The sequence below is a fragment of the Dipodomys spectabilis genome, unplaced genomic scaffold (assembly GCF_019054845.1).
Source record: "Dipodomys spectabilis isolate Male_0828 unplaced genomic scaffold, ASM1905484v1 ptg000494l, whole genome shotgun sequence".
Lineage (NCBI taxonomy): Eukaryota > Metazoa > Chordata > Mammalia > Rodentia > Heteromyidae > Dipodomys > Dipodomys spectabilis.
The window spans coordinates 852,229-877,023 of record NW_024871171.1 but is presented as its reverse complement, the minus strand read 5'-3'; the positions used below and the strand labels follow the sequence as shown (position 1 = coordinate 877,023).

Below are 24,795 nucleotides of genomic sequence, written 5' to 3'. Positions count from 1 at the left end.
GAGGGCGATGTTTTGGGTGGTGGCTGGCTTCGGGGCAAACCCACAGGGCAACTGTGGACCGTGTGGGCGTGGCTCTTTTCCTTGACTGGCACAGAGCCAGAACTTCAGGCCTCGTTGGTGGGATAGAGGCCGGAGGTTCCTGCACTGGAGCTTGAAGGCTCCAGGGCTCAAAAAGAGCCATGCCAGGAAAGCTGCAGCGCAGGCCAGTGGGCCCTGGCTCCGCAGTCAGAGCCGGGTGAGCTGCCCCGGACACGGTCCTCCACAGTGCTCCACCCCTAACCTGTGCTTCCCCTTCAAGTGACCTTCAAACAATATTTTGAATAATTACCGATCTGTGCTTCAGACTTCTGTCTGGAGAACTGGAAGGTGGAGATGGAAGGTCACTCTCCATGTCTCCCACCCCCCCTTCGCCCCCTCCCGGTCACACAAAACCCCAATGCACCCGGAAGCCGGTCGGCCCCGGGGGTTCCTCAGTGGTGGGGAATCACTGGCATGCCTGGGAAGGCCCGGCCGTCATTCCCTGCGTTTCTAGTCTGGAAGGAAAACAATATAGGCATTGAGTGGCACGAGCCCGCGTGCTAGATTCTTAGCTGTACGCGGGTCTGCTCACGCGCGCACGCCACTTGTTTGTTGTTTGTCTTTTCTTTTTCGATCTCTTCAAGCGAGCGTTAAGCTTTCCTGTGGCTGAGCTTTCGGCTCTAACGTGCCGTTTCCACGTCTCTGCTTTGATTGGCAGAAACCCCGTAGGGCTTGCGGAGTCGGAGAAGGGCCCTAAATGCAAAGTCCACTTCAAAATAGCCCTGTCACAAGACTGCCCTTGTTTCTCTTGTGTGGGGTTTTTTTTTTTTTAAGCATTCAGATCCAGGTTCTGGGTCTCGCGTGAGCTCTGCCGGTGTAAAGCACCGCGTTCGTGGGTCGGTTTATCATTCCTCTGGTGGAACTCCATGCCTGGCAGAATCAAGTTAAAGGAGGGAAGATTTCGTCGTGACGGTTCAGTCCACGGACTCAGGAGAGCGCGGCACAGCAGCGTCCCTCCTGGACTGGAGTGGAGAGGAGGTGACAGGAAGGGCCCAGCGCAAGCTGGAGTCTCCGCCCCCCCCACCCCCCCCCCCCCATAACTTATTGCGATCTTGAATTCCTCAATGGATTTGGGCATCTGTGCTCGCCCTGGAAATGCGCTCACAGATAGAGCTGGGGGTCTGTGATTCACATCTATCTCTTCGTCCCTTTTCAAGTCAATGAGGATGAGACCGAGAGGAGCATCATGGGTGCTCACCTGCGTCTGTGCGGGGGACAGACATCGTCCTGGTGGGCTCTGTCCTCCCGCGGACAGTTGTCTTCGCACTGGGAAGCCGGTTGACTGAGCGTGGGGTGCTGTGGTCAGAGCTGGCTCTTCGCTTACCTGCTAGATGGCCCCAGACCGAGGTTTGCCTTCTTTGAACCCCAGCCTTTTTTATTGTTTTTAATCTATAAGAAATTAACAACCCCTTGTTCACTGGAATTCTTCAAATACTGCATAGGACATCAAAGCTATTACAGACATCTTTGACATGTTAGAAACTACCCAGTGCATGCGAATTGCTCCTTCTCTCTAGAAATAGGCGCATGAGAATCCTGACAGGAGGTTTGAAGCATGATGTCAGGTTTGGGCCTCAGTCTCTGCTGACGGGGCTCTGCAGAGCCTTGTATAGACCCGGCCTCTGGGCCCTGGGGTGGCAGCAGAGGCTGGGAGAGGGAGGCTCGGCCTCTGTCCATGAGTGGAGCCGAGTCAGGGCCGAGTCTCCTAGAAGGGCGGAGTTGCTCATGGCCCATAGGCTTGGCCCAGTCTGTCCTACGGGATCCCTTCCGGGGAAAGGACTGGAGTGCTCGGTACAAAGGAGAAGCGAGGAGGGCCACACAGAGTGTCGTTCACCATCGCTGCTCAAGGGAGCTGGACTCCAGGAGATGGCACCCAGGCAGCACACAGAAGGCTGCCAGCAGGCAGCTGAGTGTGCACAGGGGTGCCAGCGGCCCCCGCTCCGCTCCCTTCTCCGCCGTGAAGGACCGCAAGCGAGACTAAAGGGAGGAAGAGCCATTGCTGGCAGTGAGCACCCCAGGGAGGCGGAGGGCACCCCACGGCCGTTTTCGTGAACGTGGCCCACGTGGATGGACGGGCAGCAGGAGGAGGCAGGGGCCGTGCCCAGGACCCAGCAGAAGCGATGCCTGAGCAGCTCCACGGCTCAGCCCTGCGTCTCCTGGGCTGGAAGTATAGCCTCAGCCCTCCTGACGTGAACTCCTGGGCGTCTAAATGGAAAGAGAGAATGAAGAAAGCAAGAATGAAGGGAGCGAGGGAAAGGAGGAGGGCAGGAGGGACGGAGGCCTGGCTGGAAGGAGAAATCAGAACCCCTCAACGTGGTGGTCGGTCCAGGTTTATTTGTGAAATTCCTCAGGGAAATTCTGTTGCGTGGGCAGGGCAGGCACATTGTATAAACTGCACCCTGGCTTGCTGCAGTTCCCGCTGTGGATTTCCGTCTGACAATAGGAGGAATCGTCCTCCAGATTGGAAGTGGGTGCAGAAGACCCCTCTTCTCAGGACGCAGGGAGTCTGAGCATGAAGCTGTTTGACTCACATGTGGTAATGTGATCACAGGTTAGAGTTTAGTGCGAAGAAGTGATAAAGATTACCAGATGTGCAGGAGTTCTGGAAACTCTCGGTGCTAAGACTCTGAATGTTCAAACATCCAGTGATTCACCAATGACACAGATTGAGATAGTCTGAAACTACATCATGGTGTGTAGGGAATATCAAGAAAATCGCCAGGAGCTCAGCCCACAGCCCAGCATGGCAGACTGGCCTACACGTTGGTGTCCACAGAGAGACCTTTCTAGAAGAAATGAGCACGTGCAAAGTTCTGCTCACATGTTCGTGTCTTGAGGATTGTGCTGGTCCTCGGGTTAGGAATTCCCAAAGCGGCGTGCTGCAAGCGCCCAGTTCAGAAGAGAGCCGGCTGCTGTTACCTTGGAGAGAGACCAAGGGAGCCCCGGGGGGAGAAGAGGTTTGTGGAGACCACATGAGGTTACAGGAGGAGGAAGCTCGTTGCATCATCCTGGTGGTGGGTCGTACGTGGGCTTTGTAGATGAGAAAAACTCAAAGGCAGGGTTGTAAGCTGCTTATGACATAGTGAATTCCGTAAGCAAAATGTGATCTTTAATACATGAATCTAAAAAGACAAAGGTTGTTCTCTGAGATGGCCGTTGGGGGGGAGGAGGGGCTTTCACCACGCACAGGTGACTTCTCCGTGAGGTCCCGTGTCCCTGAGCTCAACTTCTACTAATTCTGTTCTATAAATCTGCCACTCCTTGACGAAAACACAAGGCACAGCTCAGCACCGCCATTCCAGAGATGGCATCATGTCATCAGTGAGAACGTAACACCAGAGTGCTTTCAAAGTCCAACAAATAAAGACAAAAGTGTGCTTGCTAGCCTTCTCTTCCCGACGTTTTCCAGTTCTGGGTAACAATGCCACTGTCTTCACTTGGGAGACTACGTGTGGCTTATGATCAGAGGAAGTCTGGGTTCCCGCTCCCCCTCCTTTTGTTCTCTCTTTCCCGCTCCGCCTCTGTATCTGTCTCCTGACATCCGCATCATGTGATGGCGCGCTCCCTTGCCTTCACCTCTGTAGGTTGGTCAGTGAAGGCTCCTCACTGCTGGAGTTCACCGCACCTTTGCAAAGGTGTGAAAACCGAGTCTTTCTGGCCGGATCTGGGTAGAGCTCTCCCAACGGGCCTCGTGTGATCCTCCCCACAGCTTCACCTCCTCCTCTGGGCGTAACTTCCACAAAGCTGCTTCCTTCTGACCTGTCACACAGGAGAGCAGGAAGTGTAGAAAGCCAGACGTGACAGGCCACGAGCAATTAAACCCACCTAAAGAGCCACTAAAATTAGCCTGGTGTTTGAGCTTGCATTTGTTTGCAGATGCATGCCCACCGGAAACGGGCATGTCTAAGCTAGTGTTTGTCACAGTTACGCCTCTCTGCAGGTCGCGCTGGGCGGCCTCTGCGAGCTCCTCAGCTCGGGCCGCTGGGCCTGGACTCCCACTCACTCACGCCCGGCCCCTGTCTCATTAGCGCCGGGTGGCGGAGCCACATCACCTTTTGATGCTCTCAACATTCTGTGGTTCCAGCTTGACCTGGCTGTGGCTCTGGAACCTTCTAACCCAGCAGGACAGAGGTTTCTGAGAGCCGGGGAGGAGCCCTCCTGATGTGGTGGTTAGAAGAAGGAGTTTAGGAAATGCATCCGTTATTTGCAATGCCTGCCCTGGGGATGCTGAGCAGCTCCCAGAACGAGCAACGGAGACTCTTGGGCGATGGCACCCAGAGCGTAGGCAGACCGTAATCCCCTCAGGCTTCAGATCCCAGGTAGCTGAGACTGCGGGTGTATGCCGCCCTGTCCGGCTCTGGGTCGCCCTCCTTAACCCGGCCACCTCAGGGGAGGGTGTGAACACCCCCCCCCCCGCCCGGCTTCCGGCACCCGCTCCAGCCCTCACGCCTGCTCTCCTCTGCTCTCCTCCGCAGGGCGGACGGCGCCTCCTACGAAGTCATGCAAATTGACATCAAAATCGAAGAGCCCAGCGACACACCGGCCACGCAGCTTGTCACCTGGCAGGTGGAGTACCGGGGAGAGATCACGTCTGACTTGGGAGTGTCCAAGATCTACGTCAACCAGAAGGACCTGATTGCAGTCATCCCGCTGGCCATGGTAAGGGGGTGTTCGGGAAAGGGGGCTCCAAGCCGGGGGACGGGGGGGGGGGACTGGACTGTGACGTACACTGCCAATACCAACTCTAATTGTATGTTCCTAAATAGTACTCAAAACGCTTCTTAGACAAACGCCGGCATTAGCTATGAGCCTGTTTTTCGAAAAGTACCGATAATTTGATCAATGTGCATCTGCGTGTTTATGGGTCTCAAAGGGGTGCAAGCCATGTGGAGACGGTCTCAAGCACGCGGATGACTGCCTGAGTTGTAGGAGGACTGGGGAAGGGGCGCTCCGGCGTCGCGTGTGACTGAGCTCTACGTGGATGGGCTCTCGATGGGCGGGGCTGCCTCTGCCCTCGCTGCCGCACGAGGCGCTGGAGGCTCAGTGCTGAGTGTCTGCCCGGCTCCCCCGGGCTCTGGGAGGCTCATCTACGGCCCGTTCTCCGCGTGGAGCCCTGCAGCGTGGGCCTCTCCTCCTGCGAAGGATGGGGAGGCCTCGGTGCACGCGTGGACACGGAACGGGGCCTGGGGCTGTGGAAATAGCGCAGGGGTCCAGCAGCCCTTACCCTGGGTCCGTCCCCCGCATTGCCACAAAAGAAAGGCAGGAAGGGAAGGCGGGACCCACACCACGGTGGGTAGAGGAAGGACCGCTCCAGGGAACCCCAGGCCCTGTCCTGCCCGCCCGGGAGGCCGAGGCCGCAGTGGCACAGGGGTAGGGAGTAGAGTGGGGAGTGGCCTGGGGACTCTTGGTGGCGTGCAGATGTAAGGACTTCCCACCCAGGCTGCAGGTGAGAGCGAGACTGCAGTCGGTGCTTAGAAGCTGAGTCCTGCCTCCCAGCAGACAACCCACAAGTTTAGCAGATTTTTTTTAACTATTAACAAATCCTCCAGTTTAGGTTGTTCTGTTGGAATCTTTGCACACATCTCTGATTCCTGGAGGTTAACCTTTAGAACTAAACTTTAATCCAAGGTTCGGAATCAAAGGCTAGGAAGCATTGTAACGCTCCTTGGTAACGGCTCTCAAATTGCCTTCCAGGAAGCTGCACTTAATTTACAATTCTGCCCACTGCGGGGGGATGGCCCTTCCACTTCACCAACACAGAGAAGAGCTCATTTTTAAGAATACGCAATTTATGGAGCAAAGATTATCTGTGCTGCCTTCTTCTGCCTCGCTTGGGTTACTTTTTTAAAACTTCCTCATTAAACATTTGTCTTTGCCATTATATTTTCTCATGAGCAATCCAACCTCTTGGATTACTTTGCTACAAACCTCGTTTTTTTAATCATGGGAAACAAAATCACAGAATAATGGAGTACCGTCTTGACCATTCTGAGCATGCGCAGGCCCCCTCTCAGGGGCACTGTACCTCTACAGCCTTTTCCCTTTGAACACCCGAAAACTGCATCCCTACTGTGTGCACATTCTCTTCCTCCCCCCAGACATCGGGGGTCGGTCACCTTCCCTTCGGTACACTGTGACACCAGTCCCTCCTCCCAACACCTCACCTGACCTCCGATTGACACATCTGTATCCTCTCACCGTCTGGCTGACGCATTGCCTGTAGTCTTAGCTAACTCTGATTGACACGTGGCCTGTAGCCTTACCATTCTGCGATTTGCATTATAATTGTACAGGCTGTGTTTTGGCATGCAGAGTGGTTTGCCTGCTTCAGTTTTTATGTGATCAAATCCATCATCAATCTCTTCCAAAATGGAAACACACTGTATCCCCCTGATCATATCACGAGGAAAAACCATTCCTATTGTATTTATCTCATAAAACCTGCACATCTTAAAACAGATCTAAAAGTCTAAGCACAGCCCACTTAGATTTATGCAACACAAGAACCTTCCAGAAGTCATGATCCAAGCAGCCGAGGCAGCAGCTCCTGCTGGGTGGGGTTTGAGAAGGATGCTGGGCGTGGCTCGGGTGCTGAGTTCTCCGTGGAGGTGTAATTTAATTCCATCTTCAGGGAAGTTCTGAAATGAAATGCAGTTCCCATGTCCAGAGTCTTGAAAGCTTTTTTATTTTCCTAATCCAATCATATATTTTTATGAGTTTCGGTCCTTTTCTTTTTCTTATCCAAGAAATGGTGCTTTACTATGTCCTAGGCAAAATATGTTTTTGTCCTTAGGGAGGAAGATTCTGAAAAGAGGGTCATTAAACGTCCATTAGCATGAATCCGTCAGGTGTACACCGCAGCCACGTGCGTGGCTTAGAAGCTCAGAATCGCTCTGGGAAAACACTTGGTGTGGAGGAATGTTGTCTCTCATTTCTCACTGGCTCCTGAGTTTGGACCAAAGCACCGTTTTGAGCTTATGCCAGAGTCCAGAGATAGCAAGGCTGATGTGCACTTGAGCTGGACCGGCAAGGCCTGGAGGTGCTGTAGTAAGTGTGTTTGGCTGCGCCGGGCAGATACTGCTCCTGTCGGTGTGGGAAGAGGCTGCTGGGGCCCGGTCAGCCTGCTGCTGCTCCAGGGCCGGGGAATGGAAGCGGCCGACCCAGTCCCCGTGGGATGTGAAGCAAGCCTTCTCTCCCACCACCAGACTCCTGACCAGTCCTGCTTTACTTTGGCAACCACGCTTTCATTATTTATTATCATTGTTGCTGGTCTGGGACGTGCAGGTGACGCTGGGTCGGGAATGGAGTCAGGGGCACGTCCACAGAGACCGTGAGAGTCCTCAGGATGTACGATGGAGTCTGTGAGCCCGTGGCCTCGGTGGTGGCGGCGTCTGGTACCGACGATGACCAGGGCGCAGACGCAGCCTTGGGGAACCTCGGGGAAGCCCACAGAGGTTGAAACGAAAACAGGCCTCCAATGTGCCACTGGCACGCTCTTCCTTCCGGAAGGGCAACTCTCACAAGAAGGGAACAGGAGCTCACCGGGTCCTCTACCTCCGCCCGGGTCTCCCTTTGCCCCTCACCGGCGACAGGCCCAGAGGCCCCGGCCGGGTCCTCATTGGGAGGAGAGCAGGTGAGTCGGGCTCAGAGGCTGGCGTTGCTTTTCCCTGGGAGCCACAGTGGCCACCAGCCGCGCCCACAGCGGGAGCAGGTCCACTCCCACGTCCTTTTCTTCTTCACCCCGTCCCTCCTCATTTCATTTCACCTTTAGAACCCACCCAAGTCCCCCTTGGATGGTGGGAGCGGCCAGACTGCAGCATGCAGCCTCCCAGAGCTGCACCACAGGCAGTGGCGCCAGGTGCCAGGTGGGCCCCGGGCGGGCGGGCAGGCTGGCTGCGTCCCTGAGTTCCTCCCTGCGGACGCTCGGGGTGACGGGAAGTCACCTGCTTCCTCCGTGTGCTGGGCACCGTTTTAAATCTTCCTGATCAAGGTCCATCTCCTAAACCTGCAACTCAGCTGAAAGTCTTCCTTTCTGCAAGCCTGCAGATGAAGCTTTCCTGCCGCTTTTTATGGCCACACCAGTTTTCTGTTGTTACAAGCTTCCTGATGAAAGGCACTGAGTTTCACCAAGCCTGGAACAATTCTATCTTTAAACCAAAGGGATTTGTTTTGCATTGGCCTGCCCGCTCTTCATCTTCAGAGTCGTAGGATGCAGTTGCGCAACACACCCACTCTGTCTCTGACTGTCTGTCTGTGTCTGTCAGCCTGTCTGCCTGCCTGTTTGTGTTTGTCTGCCTGTCTGTGTCTGCCTGCCTTTCTGCCTGTCTGTATCTTTCTGCCTGTCTGTGTCTGCCTGCCTTTCTGCCTGTCTGTCTGTATCTGTCTGCCTGTCTGTGTCTGTCTGTCTGTCCCCAGGACCGTGCCTGCACTCTGCCCTTGTCCTCCTCATCTGTAGACCCAGCAGAGCCCAGGCACAAGGCTGGTTTGGAAGTTGCCTGGCTGTGTGTAGTGTGCACAGGTAGCAGTCCATTGGTGGTCACTCGCTCAGTGAGGTCAGGATCTGGGAGAGAACCCCCTACACGCCTCAAATTATGGAAGGCACTGTGATTTCCTGGCTCCCGCAAGGAAAGATCTTTGTTTCCTTCTTTAAATTTTGGGCACCAAAGCCGATTCCTGGCTCGTGTTGTCTGACTTTTCATGGTGTTCTTCCCTTGTGTCAACCTGTTAATTAATATGCCACATCCCCTCTGTTGTTTTACTTAGACTTTGAAAGTTCAGTCACACCGCGACGCGCACCGCCACTTTCATTTTCGTACCTCCTCAACCAAGTGCAAATTAAGACGCGGCCACAGCCCTTGAGAAGAAGCTCTGCATTAGGCCACCTTCTCGCTCTGTGTTTCTCGAGTGGCCACTGTTCCCTCCGAGGAGCACTTGATAATTATGCCGCGTGCTTGCTGCACCTCCGTTTCCAGGTGCACTCTGCCGTAAGCACTGCACACGAGTTGACACGGTGATGCCCGTTGTAACCCTCGACCCCCCGGAGGAGCGTGCACGGCACTGCAGCCTGGCCCCTCACTGCCCAGCTAAGACTATGCCCCGGAGTTAGATTCCAGATAGATGGGCCCCGCTGTTCATTCTGACAGCCAGTCCAGTGTGGTCTCTCATTGGCAACGGCAGAATATAGACTGTTGATTAGAATGGTGTGTAAAAAAAAAAACACCTTCAGAAAATGCAAACGCAACGATGTGTACCGGTAAAATGCAGAATTGGAGATGCCTTATTTAAATAGGAGAAGTCATCTGAAAGTGGATTATTTATTATGCACAAAGCTGCCATCGTACCCTGCCGCGGTCCCCTCCCGCCTCCCCCGTTCTCTTTGATGCGCCTTAATGAGCTATCCTCTCCAGAGGTGATTTATAATGAGGCGGTGGCCGGTGCAGAGCTGCTGCAGGTACAGGATGCAAAGCCAGAGCAGGAGACTGTTGCTGGAATTGTCTGAGGCACCGTTAGTACAGCCCCAGCTGCTGTACAACAGGTCGCGCCCTGTGAACAAATGCTCGTGATGTGACTCATTTTGTAGGCTCCACAGAAACACAGCCCACACGGGGAGCATCTGCGTGTGCCAGAACCACGTGGAGCAAACAGCCCACGAGAGGTAGCAGGTGGTAAACAGGCCAAGAACAACAGCTGGGAATGACTGCAGGATGGACGGGGATGGGGGTCTGAGGGAGGTGGACGCAGTCAGGCCAGGCGGTCACTGTGGAAGGGAGGCGGTCCAGCCTCGGAAGGAGTGGGAAGAGCTGTCTGTCAGTTAAAGTAGAAGTCGGGCCCCTGCAGCAGCTTAGGGTCCTTTGATTGGGAAAATCCACTGCCCCTGGGAACGGAGCCCTGGGGCTGAGTGCGGAGGCGGCCGTGGGAGGGAGGCCCGCGTCATTAGTGATGGAGGGTTGTCCGCCCGTCTGTCGGGGACCATGGCTCGGAACCCCTGCCAAGGCCTGTTCCACGTCTGCTCTGCGTGCCCTGAGAACCCGGGGGCGGGAGGCTGGCGGTGGAGAGGGCAGGAGCGTCTTGGGCGGTGCTGCCAGTCCACGCAGAAAGTCAGCATGGGATCTCGAGAGACGCCGCTGCAGTGGTTGCCGCCACGGAGACGGCAGACAGCGGAACTCTCCACGAAGACCACGCCACAGAGATGGCAGACAGCGGAACTCTCCACGAAGACCACGCCACGGAGATGGCAGACAGCGGAACTTTCCATGAAGACCATGCCAATGCCCAGCAAACAAGCACTGGGAAGAGGGGAGGGCGGGGCTGCGGGGAGAGGGTGGAAGAATGCCGTGTGGGGGAGGGGGACGCGGCAAGAGTTCAACACACAGACCACAGAGTTGAGAACTGTGAGGGAAGGGGTGGGCAGGGGGGATGTGGAGGTGGTTACACAGGTCAGGAGGCACCGTACACACGCTGCTGTGTTCAAGAGAAAATGAAAATTAAACACACACCCTAATATTGAGACAGTATTAAGGGAAGGGGTGACGTGGATCAAGACTCCCGTCTAAATAAACTGCTTTGGTGAATGGCGGCTCCTCCATACAACTACTTAAAGATTATAAAAATATTCAAAAAAGAAAAAGTAAGAGAGGGAGGGAGGGAGGAAGGAAGGAATGAAGGAAGGAGGGAAGGAAGGAAGGAAGGAGGGAGGGAGGGAGGAAGGAAGGAAGGAAGGACGGAGAGAGGAAGGAAGGAAGGAAGGAGGGAGGGAGGGAGGAGGTAGTGACAGGATGGAGGAGGCAGGATGCAGATGTGGCGTAGACGCTCCTGTGTGCAGCTGTTGGGACTCGTGCGTGGAGGGAAGATGTGTTGGAAGGGGAGCAGCAAGGTTGAGTCTAGAGTAGACCTCTCTCCCTGGCCCAGGCTCCCGGGCGCATCTGTGTTCTGAAACCTAAGTATCCGACATGGCAGCCACAGCCAGGACCACCGCCCCGTTCTGGGACTGTGGATTGGGGGGCTGAGGGGCTGCCGGTCTTAGCATACACTTGAATGGACATCTGCAGAAGTACTAGTCAGGGTCAGGCACAGGGCGCGGCTCAGTGACGCCTCGGGAACTCAGGGCTGTGCTCACTGCGTGCTGTGTCCCGCCACCCTGCTCTGCCCTCCGGTGTGATTGGCAGCTAGCGAGTCCCTCCCCTGGGAGGGACCGTGGAAGCCGCTCCCCCTGGTGACCGCCCGTCATCGACGACAGTGCCAGCTGCGATGGGACGTGTCTCCCGGTGCCAGCTGTGGCAGCCATTCCACACACACGCTCCCGAGTCAGTTACTCCCCTCCCCACCCAGCCTACCTGCTGGCACGGGCGCCTGAACACAATGATGCCCCCGGATGCATGCATGGGGGTATTTTATTGTAGGACACTTGCTTTTACTTCTCTTCTGAGAGTCAGTTAAAGTATCTTATTGATTTTGTTTCAAAGGTGTGCCCCGGCAGATTGCAGTGCGGTGCTTATTTCAGAACAATCAGATGAGTGCTGCGTTCGTCTAACATAAATATTTGCCACAGAAGGGGAGCTTCGGCGCCTGTCGGGTTGATCGCCCTCCGGGAAGGGCCAGGTGGTCGATCTTCTCAGTTTTGCAGGGGACGTAGTCTCTGCCCGGCCACCAAGTAGCCCCGAAGCACCCAGGAAGAGGCTGGCACAGGGTGCAACAGACTTCCAATAAAGCTATTTATATGGGCACCGAAACCGGAGTCCCGTGTGCTTCCCGCGTATCAGCGCGCAGGGAGGTGCCGTTGATGGTTTTTCCCCAGTCGTTTGTAAATGTGAAGAGTTTCCCAGCTGCACACATTCCGGACTACAGCTTGCACGCTATCGCGTCTGAATCCCTGATCACACCTGGACACGCCCAAGCCCCAGCGACATCTGAGTTTTCTCCTCCTGCCGGTTGAAAATTCACTACAGGAATGTCACGACACACTTCCACCTCCTGGGATAAGGCGTTTGCTAACGTGTTTTAAAATGGACATTAAAGTGTTGTCCTGGGGGAAAGAGTATTGTCTGCAGTGGGCACCGGCCTTTGAGCTGGTACAGAGGCCTGGAAAGAGGGCCCACGGTCGACGGCCGCCAGGGTGGGCAGCCGCTCGGCAGGCCTGCACCCCCCGCCCGAGGAGCGAGCACCCGCCCGAGGAGTGAGCGCCCGCCCGAGGAGCGAGCGCAGGGGATGTGTGGCGCAGACATGGGATGGACAGCAGCCTCCCGCTCCGCCATCTCTTCCAGCCACGCCGGGGGTGGGGCGTGAGATCCCACTCCCGCCTGTAAAACCAGCTTCACCCCAAGCAGGGCCTGCTCGTGACGGCAGAACGCTGCGTTGCCGGCACACAGATGCACCCAGCACCCCGGCCTGCGGGTGGGACCAGTCCAGGGGTGTAGAGGAAGAAAACAGAAGTCCCACGTAGATGCCCAAATCGGATGGCACCAAGTTTCGGTGGAGAAGCTGACTGCTTTTCCATCTCGCTTTCTAAGCGGGTCTTCCTACAGAAGAAGTGCTTGAAATCCAGATCACTGAGGACAAAGGGCGAGCCACCGCTCTGCCTCTGCAGACTGGCCGGTGTGTGCAGGAAGAGGCTCAGGCTCAGGGCCGGGGCCGGGCACCAGGGCTCCACAGCCAGGAAACACTTCAGTCCAGCCATGCTGGCCTGGAGACCTAAGGAAATGCGTGCTAGGTGGTGACGTTGCATTGGAGAGTGAGCTCCGGCCAAGAGTTAAAGCTCTGAGATGCATTAATGTGCGTGGAACCCACGACCTTCCCTTGCAAGGATCTTTACAAACATGTTACAGAGTAATTTGGCCGTCTTCAGCCCAAGACCTAAGAGCTTCAGATCATCTCTCCTCCTTCTCCCCCCACCCCGAGAAATATCTATTTCTGGGTCAATTTAATTTGTCTTTGGCTCGCTGGCAGTAGTGCCCTGGTCTGTGAATTCGTGCAATGCTAGGAGCTTTCGTCGCTTGGTTTCTGTTGGGATGTGTTCTTTCTGGGAGCCTGGCATTCACTCCCACCCCTGGTTCCTAATGGAATGACTTTGCTGTCGGAGAACATTACACTTACCTCGGAGGAGATGGAGGCGTCGCTACTCAAGCCGTTTAATGATAAAAGCATGAGGAGTGTGAGCCAGGAGGAGCCCCTTTCATGCTCTGAGAGCAGCTGTATTATAAAACAACAGAACGAATCAGATCGCCGCGAGGAAATTCCTCAGAACCGCCACCGAGGGATGTGCGGTGGCCTTTCAAAGCGACTTCTTACGCAGCTTACTTCCCTCCAGATAAAAAGGAGTAGAAGACAGTGTCTAAGCTGCTCCGTGTGTTCCGTGCCATCTCAAAGATGGGCGTGGAGGCCAAGAGTCCTTGTGCCTTTATCGTTCCATGCAGGTATGAAGAGACCATGTATGGACGTCCAGTGGGTGGCCGAGGCTCCTGTGGCTCACAGAGATGCAGTCCCCCCTCTCCCTTTCTGTTCCTTTGCAGTGTGGGCAGCCGCACGCACCGTCTTCTGTTACCCGGGAGTTAAGCATTGCATCTCCTGCTGTGTACACAGATTCTTCTGTCTGAGATAAGAAAGAGGAGATCAAAAATCTGGGTATGAAAGTAGGATGCAGATGGCTATTGTCTTTCTAGAAGAATCCATCTTTTAAAACTCTGTTACTCCTCGGCATCGGTTTCTGCGGCCGCACGCAGGGACTCTCGGCTTTCCCGCGCTCTCCACGCGCCTTGAGAGTCAGAACTGTCTCACGGTGCAGATGACCCGGGCTGGCCTTTGCGGGGCTTTCGTACCGTCGGTTTCTGTGTTCTGAAGTGTTTCTTTCTCCCGGGGTCCTGGTGCATGGTTTGACGGCCTTCTGCCCTTGGTGAGCTGGGAATGGTCCCGGCTGCTTTTTCCAATCCCGGCGTATTGAGCACATCTGAATGGCTCAGTCCTTAACGCCCCGGCCTCCTTGTGCTCATGGGCTCATGGTGAATGTTAGCTCAGGCACCTCGGGATGAAGACAGACTCTCCTCAGGATGGCCAGGGCAGGGGTGTGTGTGAAAAGGGGCCTGCAGGTGGGGTCACGGTTCAGAGCGCCTCCATCCGGCAGGTCTTACCTACGCCCCACCCAGTCAGTGTGAGAAAGGGACGGGGGCCGAGCCCGACAGAGCCAGCCCCTCAGGGAGGGCTAGGAAGCTGTAGAGGACCTACTGGCCAATAATGAGGCCGCCTGGCTGTTCAGCGTTGGCTACCTGACAACATGTGCACCGTCAGTAACTGGCCGTCTGAAGGCCCTCCAGCCCATTTATTCTGGTGTCTCCAAGCAAGACAGGGAGAAGGCTGGATCCTCTCTTTCCTTTCCTTATCTTTAACAGCCAGACGGAGGAGTTACCATCCACATGTCAGCATGTGGGTACAACGCGTCTCTCCCTTTCTGCGTCTCCCCATCCCTCCCGATCCTCCCTTCACTGGTATTAGGGAATATGCCTGGGACGTTGTAGGTTCTCCTTAAAGGAAGGGGTAAACCGAGGCTGTGAAGAGATCCTGTGTGGTGAGCACCAGTTTCCAGCTCTCTGCTCACATAAGTAGCCTAACCTCAGGACGTCTTCCTTGCAAACTCGGACTAAAAGCTTCAGCTACTTGCCCCCTTTCAGCTGTGCGACATCTAAATAGAGTCTGATCGATATCCACCCACAACAGCCACAACCACTTCAGGCAGACAGAAAGGCCCTTCACCAGGTCTCCCATTCCATCAAACACTCTGAATGTGGTCTTAGAACAGCCCTGAGAGAATGGCTGAATCACCGACCCTCTCTGCCTTTCCCCGTACTCTAGCTAATAAACCCACCTAAGTGGCCTGGGCCATTTGTTGTGTTTTGTTAGCGTTTTGAGACTTAACCGAGAGGCATTCTGCTCTTTCTGAAGGACCATTTTATTTTTGCCGCTATGTTCGATTTGTGATTGCTAAACAAGTCCATGGGTCACTGATAATTTGAGAAGCGAGCGATGGTGGAAAGCACTGCTTGTATTTGGTTGGCCAAAGTGGTTGGGGGGGGGGGGGGGCAAGAAAATGGAATTCATTAGTGAATTGTCCTCTCCGAGATGGTTCCCAATTACTTACATACTGTATCATAAATCCAAAGGGAAGTCACTTTCTTATAAAGAATCCCTTACAGAATGTTCCTTATTCATTCACGCATCCATAGATATGTTATGTAGACACATGTAGCCATGTATATATGTATTTGTAGACACATGTGTCTGGACACATGCATGTCTAGATATCTCTGTGTATAGCTATGCATGCATATGCATATTGCTCATCTCTGTGTGTTGGCCGCATGGCTAGCCATTCCAAAATAACACAGACGCGCCCCTTCTCTCTTGGAGACGGCAGTAAGGAGTCTCACAGGGACAGGTAAACCAATGAAGGAATACATCAAGAGAGCCGGTGTCAGCTGGGGGCCGGTGGCTCCTGCCTGTCTTCCCAGGGTCCCAGCTACTGTCTTTCTGTGTCTGGCTCATCTCCGTGGCAGAACTTCCTCCAGGTTGATCTGTATTGTTGCGAATGGCTCTTAGGTCACAGGTGTATCACGCCGTCTTATCACTAGGCCTGAATTGGCTTGAATAGGAACAATGCTAACACCGCAGGGCTGAGATTTCTGGTGCCATGTCGGGCCAGGGATGAAAGGCACAGGGTGGCGGTGGGGTCCCCCCCACGGTGGCTGTGGCGGTGTGGTCCCCCCCACGGTGGCTGTGGCGGTGGGGTCCCCCCCACGGTGGCTGTGGCGGTGGGGTCCCCCCCACGGTGGCTGTGGCGGTGTGGTCCCCCCCACGGTGGCTGTGGCGGTGGGGTCCCCCCCCACGGTGGCTGTGGCGGTGGGGTCCCCCCCCCACGGTGGCTGTGGCGGTGTGGTCCCCCCCACGGTGGCTGTGGCGGTGGGGTCCCCCCCCCCACGGTGGCTGTGGCGGTGGGGTCCCCCCCACGGTGGCTGTGGCGGTGGGGTCCCCCCACGGTGGCTGTCCCCACCCCGCCCCGTGGGCTCGCGTGTGGGAGGACCCCGCGTGGAAACGCAGATGGGCCCTTGCTCCCTGTGGAGTGCTCCGGTTTTCCATTCTCTTAGAAGCTCTCTGAAATCTGCCTTTCCCCCTGGCATGAACACACACGACTCTTGAAACTAGTAGCACTAATTTTAAAGCAAATTTGAATAGTACCTCTAAGAATGTCACCAGTTACATTTGGAATTGCTAAATTTACTTAGGCTGGGAGAAAAAAATGTAACAAGTCAGTCTTTCGATCCTTGTCCTACGTGGCGTCTGCGCACCAGCAGCTCCGCATCTCCAAGGGGGCCTGAGGGGAGGCTGGTCAGCTCCCCGACTCCGCCGGTTCCCATCTCTGCCCTGGCTTTGGGGGCTCACACCCCACCTGGCTTTCTCCTTGTCCTGGCTCTCCGCCACACCGTGGGCCTCAGGCTCAGTCTTTCCTGGCTGGGTGAGCCGTGGCCGGCAGGCACTCAATGTTGCTGCTGCTCCAGCTGGGTCAGCCTCCAGAGCCACGAGAGCCCACACGCAGCACCGGCAGCACCGGCTCCGGCCAGGGAGGGGGGGGGGCAGTGCTGGGGCTCCTGGCCTGGTAGTGGCAGCCAATCCCTTTCCAAGCAGAGAGAGGAAAGGCCAGCCCACATGCTCGGTCAGGTGACCACCGTTGGTGTGCTGTCCAGCGTGAGTCCCCTACCTCTTCTCTGCTTTGGATGCTGGGAGAAGCTGCTCGACTCCCTTCAAATCTGTTCATCTCCAGATCTGGAGTCCTGTTGTGAGACTCGGGACGTTTTCAGGCATGTTGGGAAAACAGACATGAGTACAACAGTGGTCTGTACTTTTTGGCTTTCAGTCGCAGAGGTGTTACATAAACCCCGGGCCTTGTTTATTCTGTGGTTATAATCAGCAGAGACCCATGCTGCCGGGCAGGCCTGGGATAGCACCACCATGGAAAGTAGGAACGGCGGAGAGTTAAACGCGGCTCTGACAGCTGGCTGGTGGGTGAGCCTCCGCGCTCTGAGGTTCGAGGCTGCATTTACAGGAGGCCTTATTTTCAGAAGACTCCGCGGGAAACGCATAACAAGTCTTATTTAACAGCTCTGATTATGATTTTCTCCCCCATCCTCTCTCTCTGCCTTGAGTCTACAAGTTGATCCAAATTAATATTTATTGATACTAATAATAGCGAACCCAGATGGATCCTTACTATGTTCGGGGTTCTGCTCACAGAGGGCTCCACACCGCGCCCTGGTCCACGGCAGGCGGTGGGGCTGCGCTCTCAGCAGCCCCGTGTTAGGGAGGGAGTAGCCGGGGCTTGGGGGGGGAGCTCGGGCCCGCGTCTTTGCTTTCCCCGGGGCGTCTCGCTCGGGCTCTCGGGGCGGCCTGTGAGGCCAGGCCACCCTGTGCTCGGGGCACACTCTCCCGCCGGCCCGGAGCTGTGCCCAGCTCACACGGGCCTTTGTCAAGCCTGGGGAGAGGCAGGCGCAGCGAGCTCTGAAACTCAGCAGGTCTTCATTTCTCCAACGATGGAGACGCTGTGCGCGCAGGGAGACGGCCACGAACGCTCACAAAAATGAAAACACGAGCAAAAGCCCCTCGAGTTGTCAGCCTCTGCCTCAGGACCCCATGAGGAAGCTCGGCCGGCCAGCGTGTGGCTGTGTGGACACTGCCGAGGGGCCAAGGGCGAGGGGGCGCGGGAGGGGCGCGGGAGGGGCGGGAGGGGTGAGGAGGCGCGGGAGGGGCGGGAGGGGTGAGGAGGCGCGGGAGGGGCGCGGGAGGGACGCGGGAGGGGTGCGGGGAGGGACGCGGGGAGGGACGAGGGGGCGCGGGGAGGGGTGCGGGGAGGGGCGCGGGGAGGGGCGCGGGGAGGGGCGCGGGAGGGGCGCGGGAGGGGCGCGGGAGGGGCGCTCCCTGGTCTTGAGTCTGCTCTGTCCCGCCCGGCCGGCACCGAGGCGGCTCTTGAGCCGTTAGATGCGGGGATTTCCCCCAGCAGCACCTGGCCTGTCCCCACACCTCTGTCCTTGGACTAAATTGGACAAATTTGACTAAATTTGGTGCCGGGCCACCAGCTGCAGATGGATTGTGGCACTCCCCGGCTGTAGGGGCCTAGGCCTGCCTGTCTGTCTGTCTGTCTGTCTGTCTGTCTACCATCTGTCTACCTACCTATCTTTCTCATCTATTGCCTGTTGGTCAGCTGTTGTTTCTTTGTCTATCATCTACACCTGTCTACCCATCATCCATCTTTTCTCAGTTGTCCATCTGTCTATCTGTGCGTCTATCCACCGGCTCTCGGAAGCCCTGGCAGAGGCCGGTGGTGCCGGCAGCGCCGGGGAGGTGTCTGCCGGGTGACCCAGCCATGACGCAGCCATGGAGGTGTGCGTTACGACCCGCACGGTGGCTCCGGAGCTGCGGCCTGCGCGCGCGGTGGCTCCAGGATTACAGTCCACGTGGTAGCTCCGGAGCTGCGGCCTGCGCGCGCGGTGGCTCCAGGATTACAGTCCACGTGGTGGCTCCGGAGCTGCGGCCTGCGCGCGCGGTGGCTCCAGGATTACAGTCCACGTGGTGGCTCCGGAGCTGCGGCCTGCGCGCGCGGTGGCTCCAGGATTACAGTCCACGTGGTGGCTCCGGAGCTGCGGCCTGCGCGCGCGGTGGCTCCAGGATTACAGTCCACGTGGTGGCTCCGGAGCTGCGGCCTGCGCGCGCGGTGGCTCCAGGATTACAGTCCACGTGGTGGCTCCGGAGCTGCGGCCTGCGCGCGCGGTGGCTCCAGGATTACAGTCCACATGGTGGCTCCGGAGCCGTGGCCTGCGCGCGCGATGGCTCCAGGATTACAGTCCACATGGTGGCTCTGGAGCCGTCTGCACTCTGTGCCGGGATGTGGGCAGCACGGGGGACGAAGGCTGCGGGAGGCGCCGTCTCTCATGGCCATCTCTCCCTGGTCTCCTTCCTCTGCCGAGGCTTGGAATGGAAGCGTGGCCACGTGAGTGCGGCTGGCCGGGGGACTTTAATGGTGGGAAGAAACGCTCACTGGGATTGTGTGCCAAAGGCTGGGCTTGCCTTTTCTCAGGACCCCAAGGGGGTCTTTGTCCAGCACTGACTTCGTCCAGCAAGGAGGAGAGATGTAGCGCTAAGCCCCAGTTCCCACCTGTGCAGGGCCCTGGGCAGAGGATTCCACGTCCCAGCTATAGTTCTGCAAGAAGTTGAGCGTCACTAAGAGGCGCAAGCAGAGCCAGGGCCCCGCGGGGAGTTTGTCCCGGTGGAGAAACCCTGCTGCTGGGGGCTGGCGCTGCGCCGTCGCCTGGGAGCCATGGCTGTCCCGGCCAGGGGGCTTTGGGGTGTGCTCAGAAGCGTGTGCAGAGCCCCCTCTGTCCCCCGCTACCGTGTGAGGACCTGAGTCCTTCCCCGGATCTGCTCCGAGGGCTAGAAGCGTGGAGGCCCGTGGGGAAGGGGTACGGCGGGCAGGGGCAGGCTTGCTCCCCGAACACCGCTCAGGGCCACACCGAGTTTCTGCCTCCGGCCTCCACACGTGGAAGAGCATGCACGCTGGTGGGTTTGCGGTCACCTTGCAGCACAGCCTGCGGGAGGCGTCCAAGGACCAGCAGGGGCCTCGGCGGCGAGGGAGGGCCAGCAAGCCGTTCTTCCTTCCGGGCCAGCACCGGCTCCTAAGCAGACACAATGTCTTTTGCCTCGGTGGGCTGCTGACACCCTATTTTCATGACTCTCAGGTAGCTGGCAGGATTCCTCACTCTGCAGGTTAATGGCCCCTCTGAGCACCGTCGGCCTCCAGAGTGTTGGGTGGCAACACGCACCCCTGCGTTTCCACGTGGCACCTCCTCGCCCATTCTCCACCGCCTCCTTGGTGCCCGAACACCAACGAGAAACGGTGTGGGCTTTTCATCTCTCCTCGTTTCTGCACCTCTTCTGGCCCCTTCTGAGGACGGAAGGCGTCTTTGTGCAGAGGGCTGATTTCCCGTTTGGAAAGCACCGGGGAGGTGTGACGCATGTGGAGTTTGCACATGGACATGATTTGCCCTGACTGGACAGGCCGTCAGCAGAGGGCCAGCTCTGCAAAGAGCCAACTTCGCAGCCCAAAGGCTCAGGGAAAGAGCCGCTGCTCCCCCGCACAGCCCAAAGGCTCAGGGGAAGAGCCGCTGCTCCCCCGCGCCTGGAGACCCAGTGGGGTCCCGCCTGTCTCCGTGGCAAATTCAATCTAATACCCATGGCAAAGCAAAAACGGAAACTAAGAGATACTTTATGTTTACTACTGCCCACACGTTCCAAGACCTCAAGTAGGCGACTGCTCAATGTGTCCAGTCCAATGAGAGGTGAGCCAGGGAAAACTGCCTCATTTAGAACATTCTCCCAGCTTCTCTGACCCCCTGGGGAGCACTCTTTGCATTGCTTGGGGAACAGGGACTTGGCAGGGGAAGGCAGCTGAAAATAAAATGGCTGAAACTTGGCTTCAGGTGGCAAAAAATAAGATAAACCCACAATGCCATGGTGTGAAACAGAAAAATGAGATATTTACCGACGTTCATAAGAGAAACAGCTAAATGCAGACGTCAGGCATGGCTTGATCCAGCAGCTTGGATGTTCTCATAAGGATCCGTCTCACTCTGTATTTTAGCCCCGGCTCCTCCGGAGTGTGGTGCCGTCTTTCCCCACAGGCCGTCTTTCTTGCCACCATTCTTGATTTGTGCAGGGAAGAAAATAGATCTGTCTTCCAAGGCTCGGCCGGTATCTCAGATCCTGTCTGAGCTCTAACGGGTGAATCTTAATTGGCTCTGAGGACGCTGCGGTGGCCGGAACATTTTTTCCGCAGTGCTTGGCCTGGGCGTGAAGCTGCTTCTTTGAAGGAAAGGGAACTTCCATCATCAAAGGGAGAAGAAATGGCCTGGGTGTGTCGGCCTGTGCTGGCGGTGAGCATCGCACAGTTGTGCGTAGCCTGGTGCAGTGTGAGCACTTACAATGTGGTTATCGGGGGAAGTCTCGATCCCCTCCAAGGCCCTGGGGGGCGGCATTCTCGGCCTGTCAGTCACCCCAAAAGATGACTGGCCTTCACCCTCAGACTGCGGTTTGCTTCTCTTAGACAGCAGAGATGCTGAGTGGGAGGTTCCGGGTCCCCGTCGAGCCCACCTGCTTTTACACATCAGCGCCCAGTACTGATCACCCCTGGGAACCAGGGTCCCCCGTGAGCACCACTGTTCCCGGGGCACTGGCCCTGCTCTCCCGGCAGCCCAGCGAGGCCCACGTGGCTTTTCCCCTGGGAGCTAAGTAGGGTCACATGACTAATTCTTACTAAGGAACAGTGACCACCACGTCAAAGCCTGCAGGGCAGTCATTTAGAACATTCTCCCAGGGCAGTCTTTCTCTCTAGCTCAGTGTCTGACAGAGTTCCACCACACTCGCTGCTCCGAGTCTGGGACATAAAGTGAGTTCTAGAATGCTCTATGGGGGAGGCAGGAACCCCAGTTTGAGCTCTCTGCATCTGTGGCAGAGCCTTGCTCATCTGTCCGGAGGCAGGGCACTGAGCTGAGGGCCACGTCCTCCACCGGCCAGCTGCAGAAGCCCACGCTCAGGCTCAGGGATTCTGCCCAGCCCAGGTTCTTCACAGGAAGCCAGAGACAGGAGGTGGACTGCGGCTCAAGTGGTAGAGCCCTCGCCTTGAGCACAGAAGCTCAGAGACAGCATCCAGGCCCTGGGTTCAAGCCCCAGGACCGGCACACAGGGCTCACTCAGCTGGACAATCAAGGTCTGGTGACACCACGGGCCGGCTGAACCTTCTGGCGTCTGCCAGGAATTGTAAATGTGGCAGGAAGGCGCAGAGCCCAGAGTCTTTGAAGCTGCTGTTCCCTAGCAGCAGAGGTGTCCTGCGAGTCCGTCCGCGCCCTTCTGCAGGCCGCTTTCCCCGTGAGCCTTTGATTCTGGAGTCTACCTCCCACCTCTCCGTACATCCCGGCATTCCGCAAATTACCTGAACTCTCTGGACAAACGCCTTGCCCGCTGTGAGACGCAGCCAGGCCAGAATCTCCTGAGGTGTTTGTGGAAGGAGACTGGACCGGAGAACCTTTTGCGCCATTCCAGGGCTTGGGGCCTGCCTGGTTATTGTTGCCAGGGCAACCAACAATCCTTCAACCCCAACAACTTCAATCCACAGTAAAACAGCCACTCCACACACACACACACACACACGCCCACATGCCCACACCCATACACGTGCACGTGCACACACGTGCACACACATGCACACACATGCATGCACACATTCGCACGCACACACGCACACACCCATACATGTGCACACACGCACGTGCACACCCGCATACACATGCACACGCACACGTGCACACACATGAATACACATACGTGTGTGCACATGCACACACGCACACACCCACACATGTGCACACATGCACGTGCACACCCGCACACGCATGCACACGCACACATGCACACCCGCACACACATGCACACATGCACACACATGAATACACATACGCGTGCACACATGCACACACATGCACGCGCACACGCACACACCTATACATGTGTGCACACACGTGCACGTGCGCACACACGTGCACACACATGAATACACCCATACGTGCGCGCACACACGTGCACATGCACACACACATGCACGTACGCACATGCATGCATACACACGTGCACACGCACACGTGCACGCGCACACACGCACATGCACACACACACAGCGCTCTCCCACCCTTGCCCAGGCGTTTCTCCTTGGCTCTTTTTGCAATCCTTCCATCGCGCTGAGTGTCTCTGCAGTGCCTCCAGGAGGCTCAAGGGAGACCTGTGTTCTAAGGCCCTGGCCCACGAGAGTCACCTGAAGGGTGTGGCCAGGTTGCTGATGTAGGCTCTGGGGAAGGGGTGTTGCTTATTTCTCTTTGGGGCTCTGTTAGCCAGGGCTCTCCAGACCCAGAGAGGGAGAAAGGGAGACGGAGACAGAAGCAGACAGAGAGAAGAGTATGAAGAACTGGCTTTCTGTCATGGAGGACAGAAAGTCCCCGGCATGGGCTGGCAGGCTGCAGACACCCCGACGGCACGCGGGATGTCGGAAGGCAGGAAGATGGAGGTCGCGCTGGACGTGGGGCTACAGGAGCCCGGGGTTGTACTGGGCACGTGGGGCCCGTCTGCGAGTGTTTCTGTTCTAATGGGAGCCCAGCAGGCCGTGGCTGAGCCCTGGGGTGAGGTCCCCAGTGTTATGAAGAAAGTCCACTTTACTCAAAACCCATCCCGTGTGGATCTGCATGAAGAACACCCCGCAGAAGCTTCCAGAAACGCGCACCATGACCCAGTCGTGGACAGGAGGGTGCTGGAGACTGCACTGCAGCCTCCCGAGGGTGCACACGCGGGGAGTAGCTCATCTAGCCACCAGGCTTCGACGGTAAGAACGTGGACATGGTGTCCTGCGGCCGTGGATTGCAGCACCCACGGCCTGTGTTCACAGGATAGCCGGGGCCCCGGAGGAACCCTGAACTCCACTCCGCTCACATCATCCACGTGTGCCTGGCCCGGTGCAGACACGATGTCCTGGGGCATAAACCTCAGGAAGCGCCATGAACGTTCTCACCCACTCCCGGTAGCTCAGCCTGGTCCCTCGGAAGCTCACTCTCCGTCCCGTGAGGCCCCAGCCCGGCTCCTTTGGGGGTGTTCCAGTCTCAGGAGCCCAGAAGTCAGTGTGGAGGCGTAGGCGGATAGCTCATCTGACGCACGCAAGCAGCTCCTGAGATGCCAGTCATCCGCTGGCCTTTACCACGGGATGCGGGGGTCCCTGGGCACCCAAATCATACCTACGGCCTCCCTTCCCGACACCCACCAGCCCAGGTGCTGCTCCAGGTCCCAAAGCTCCTGTGGCTGCTTTCCAGTTGCATCCAGCCCCCAGCGTCCTCCCCTGGCCTCCACAGGGCCCTGTGGTCCTGGGGGCATCTGGAGAAGCAAGCCGCAGGGTTCCCTGCTCCCCGAAGCTCACGCCGGGAGCAGCACACGGGCCTCTCTGCTCCTCCTCCCCCTCCGCTCCTGAGCCTGGGGACACCAGGGGGGGGCCCAGCAGCGGTGGCTCTCCGAGTCTTTCCTCCAACTCTCGGTGTGTCCCAGGCTTGTCTATTATGGCCTCAACCTTTGGGAACAAACAAACAACCAAAAGACATTTTGCTCTGTTTGCTCTCATAGGTCATCTCACACAATCACATTACACACCCGTGTGTGTGCGTTCATGCATGCACGTGCGCGTTAGTGGGAACTGGATTTTGTGCCACTGGAAGTCATTTTTGTGTAATCTTCAGGAATTCTGCTTGGCCTTGGGGTGACCACGGACACATTCATTCATCCTTACGCAGAGTGCATTCGTCTGCGTCCCTATCTCGAAAGTTAGTGTGGGCTCCGGGGAACCACCGGTCAAACGCTCGAGGCTGGAACAGAGGCTCTGTTGAGCGAGCGGAGGGCATGGCCGGCCGCCTTCCCGTGGAGAGGGCCTGGGTCCTCCGGAAGTTAAAAGATCTGGAGGGCAGGCCTGCCATGCCCCCTCTGGTGGATGAGGTTTAGCCAGGAGGCTTGTGTGGCACCGGTTTTCATTCCTGTCCAGGGTGTTCATGAATTGCGATCTCTACACTTTTTGACAACGTGTGTTATCTCCCCTCTGCTTTATCTCTC

General features: G+C 56.9%; 1 protein-coding gene across 1 annotated transcript in view; it reads left to right on the top strand.

Moving 5' to 3' along the window:
- Tmem132d (transmembrane protein 132D) overlaps window positions 1–24,795 on the top strand; it is a 223,887-nt gene that overhangs the window by 118,612 nt on the left and 80,480 nt on the right. The window contains exon 4 of the mRNA XM_042669331.1: window positions 4,554–4,737. Within this exon, the coding sequence (XP_042525265.1) occupies window positions 4,554–4,737 (184 nt within the window). The remainder of the gene's footprint in view (window positions 1–4,553; window positions 4,738–24,795) is intronic.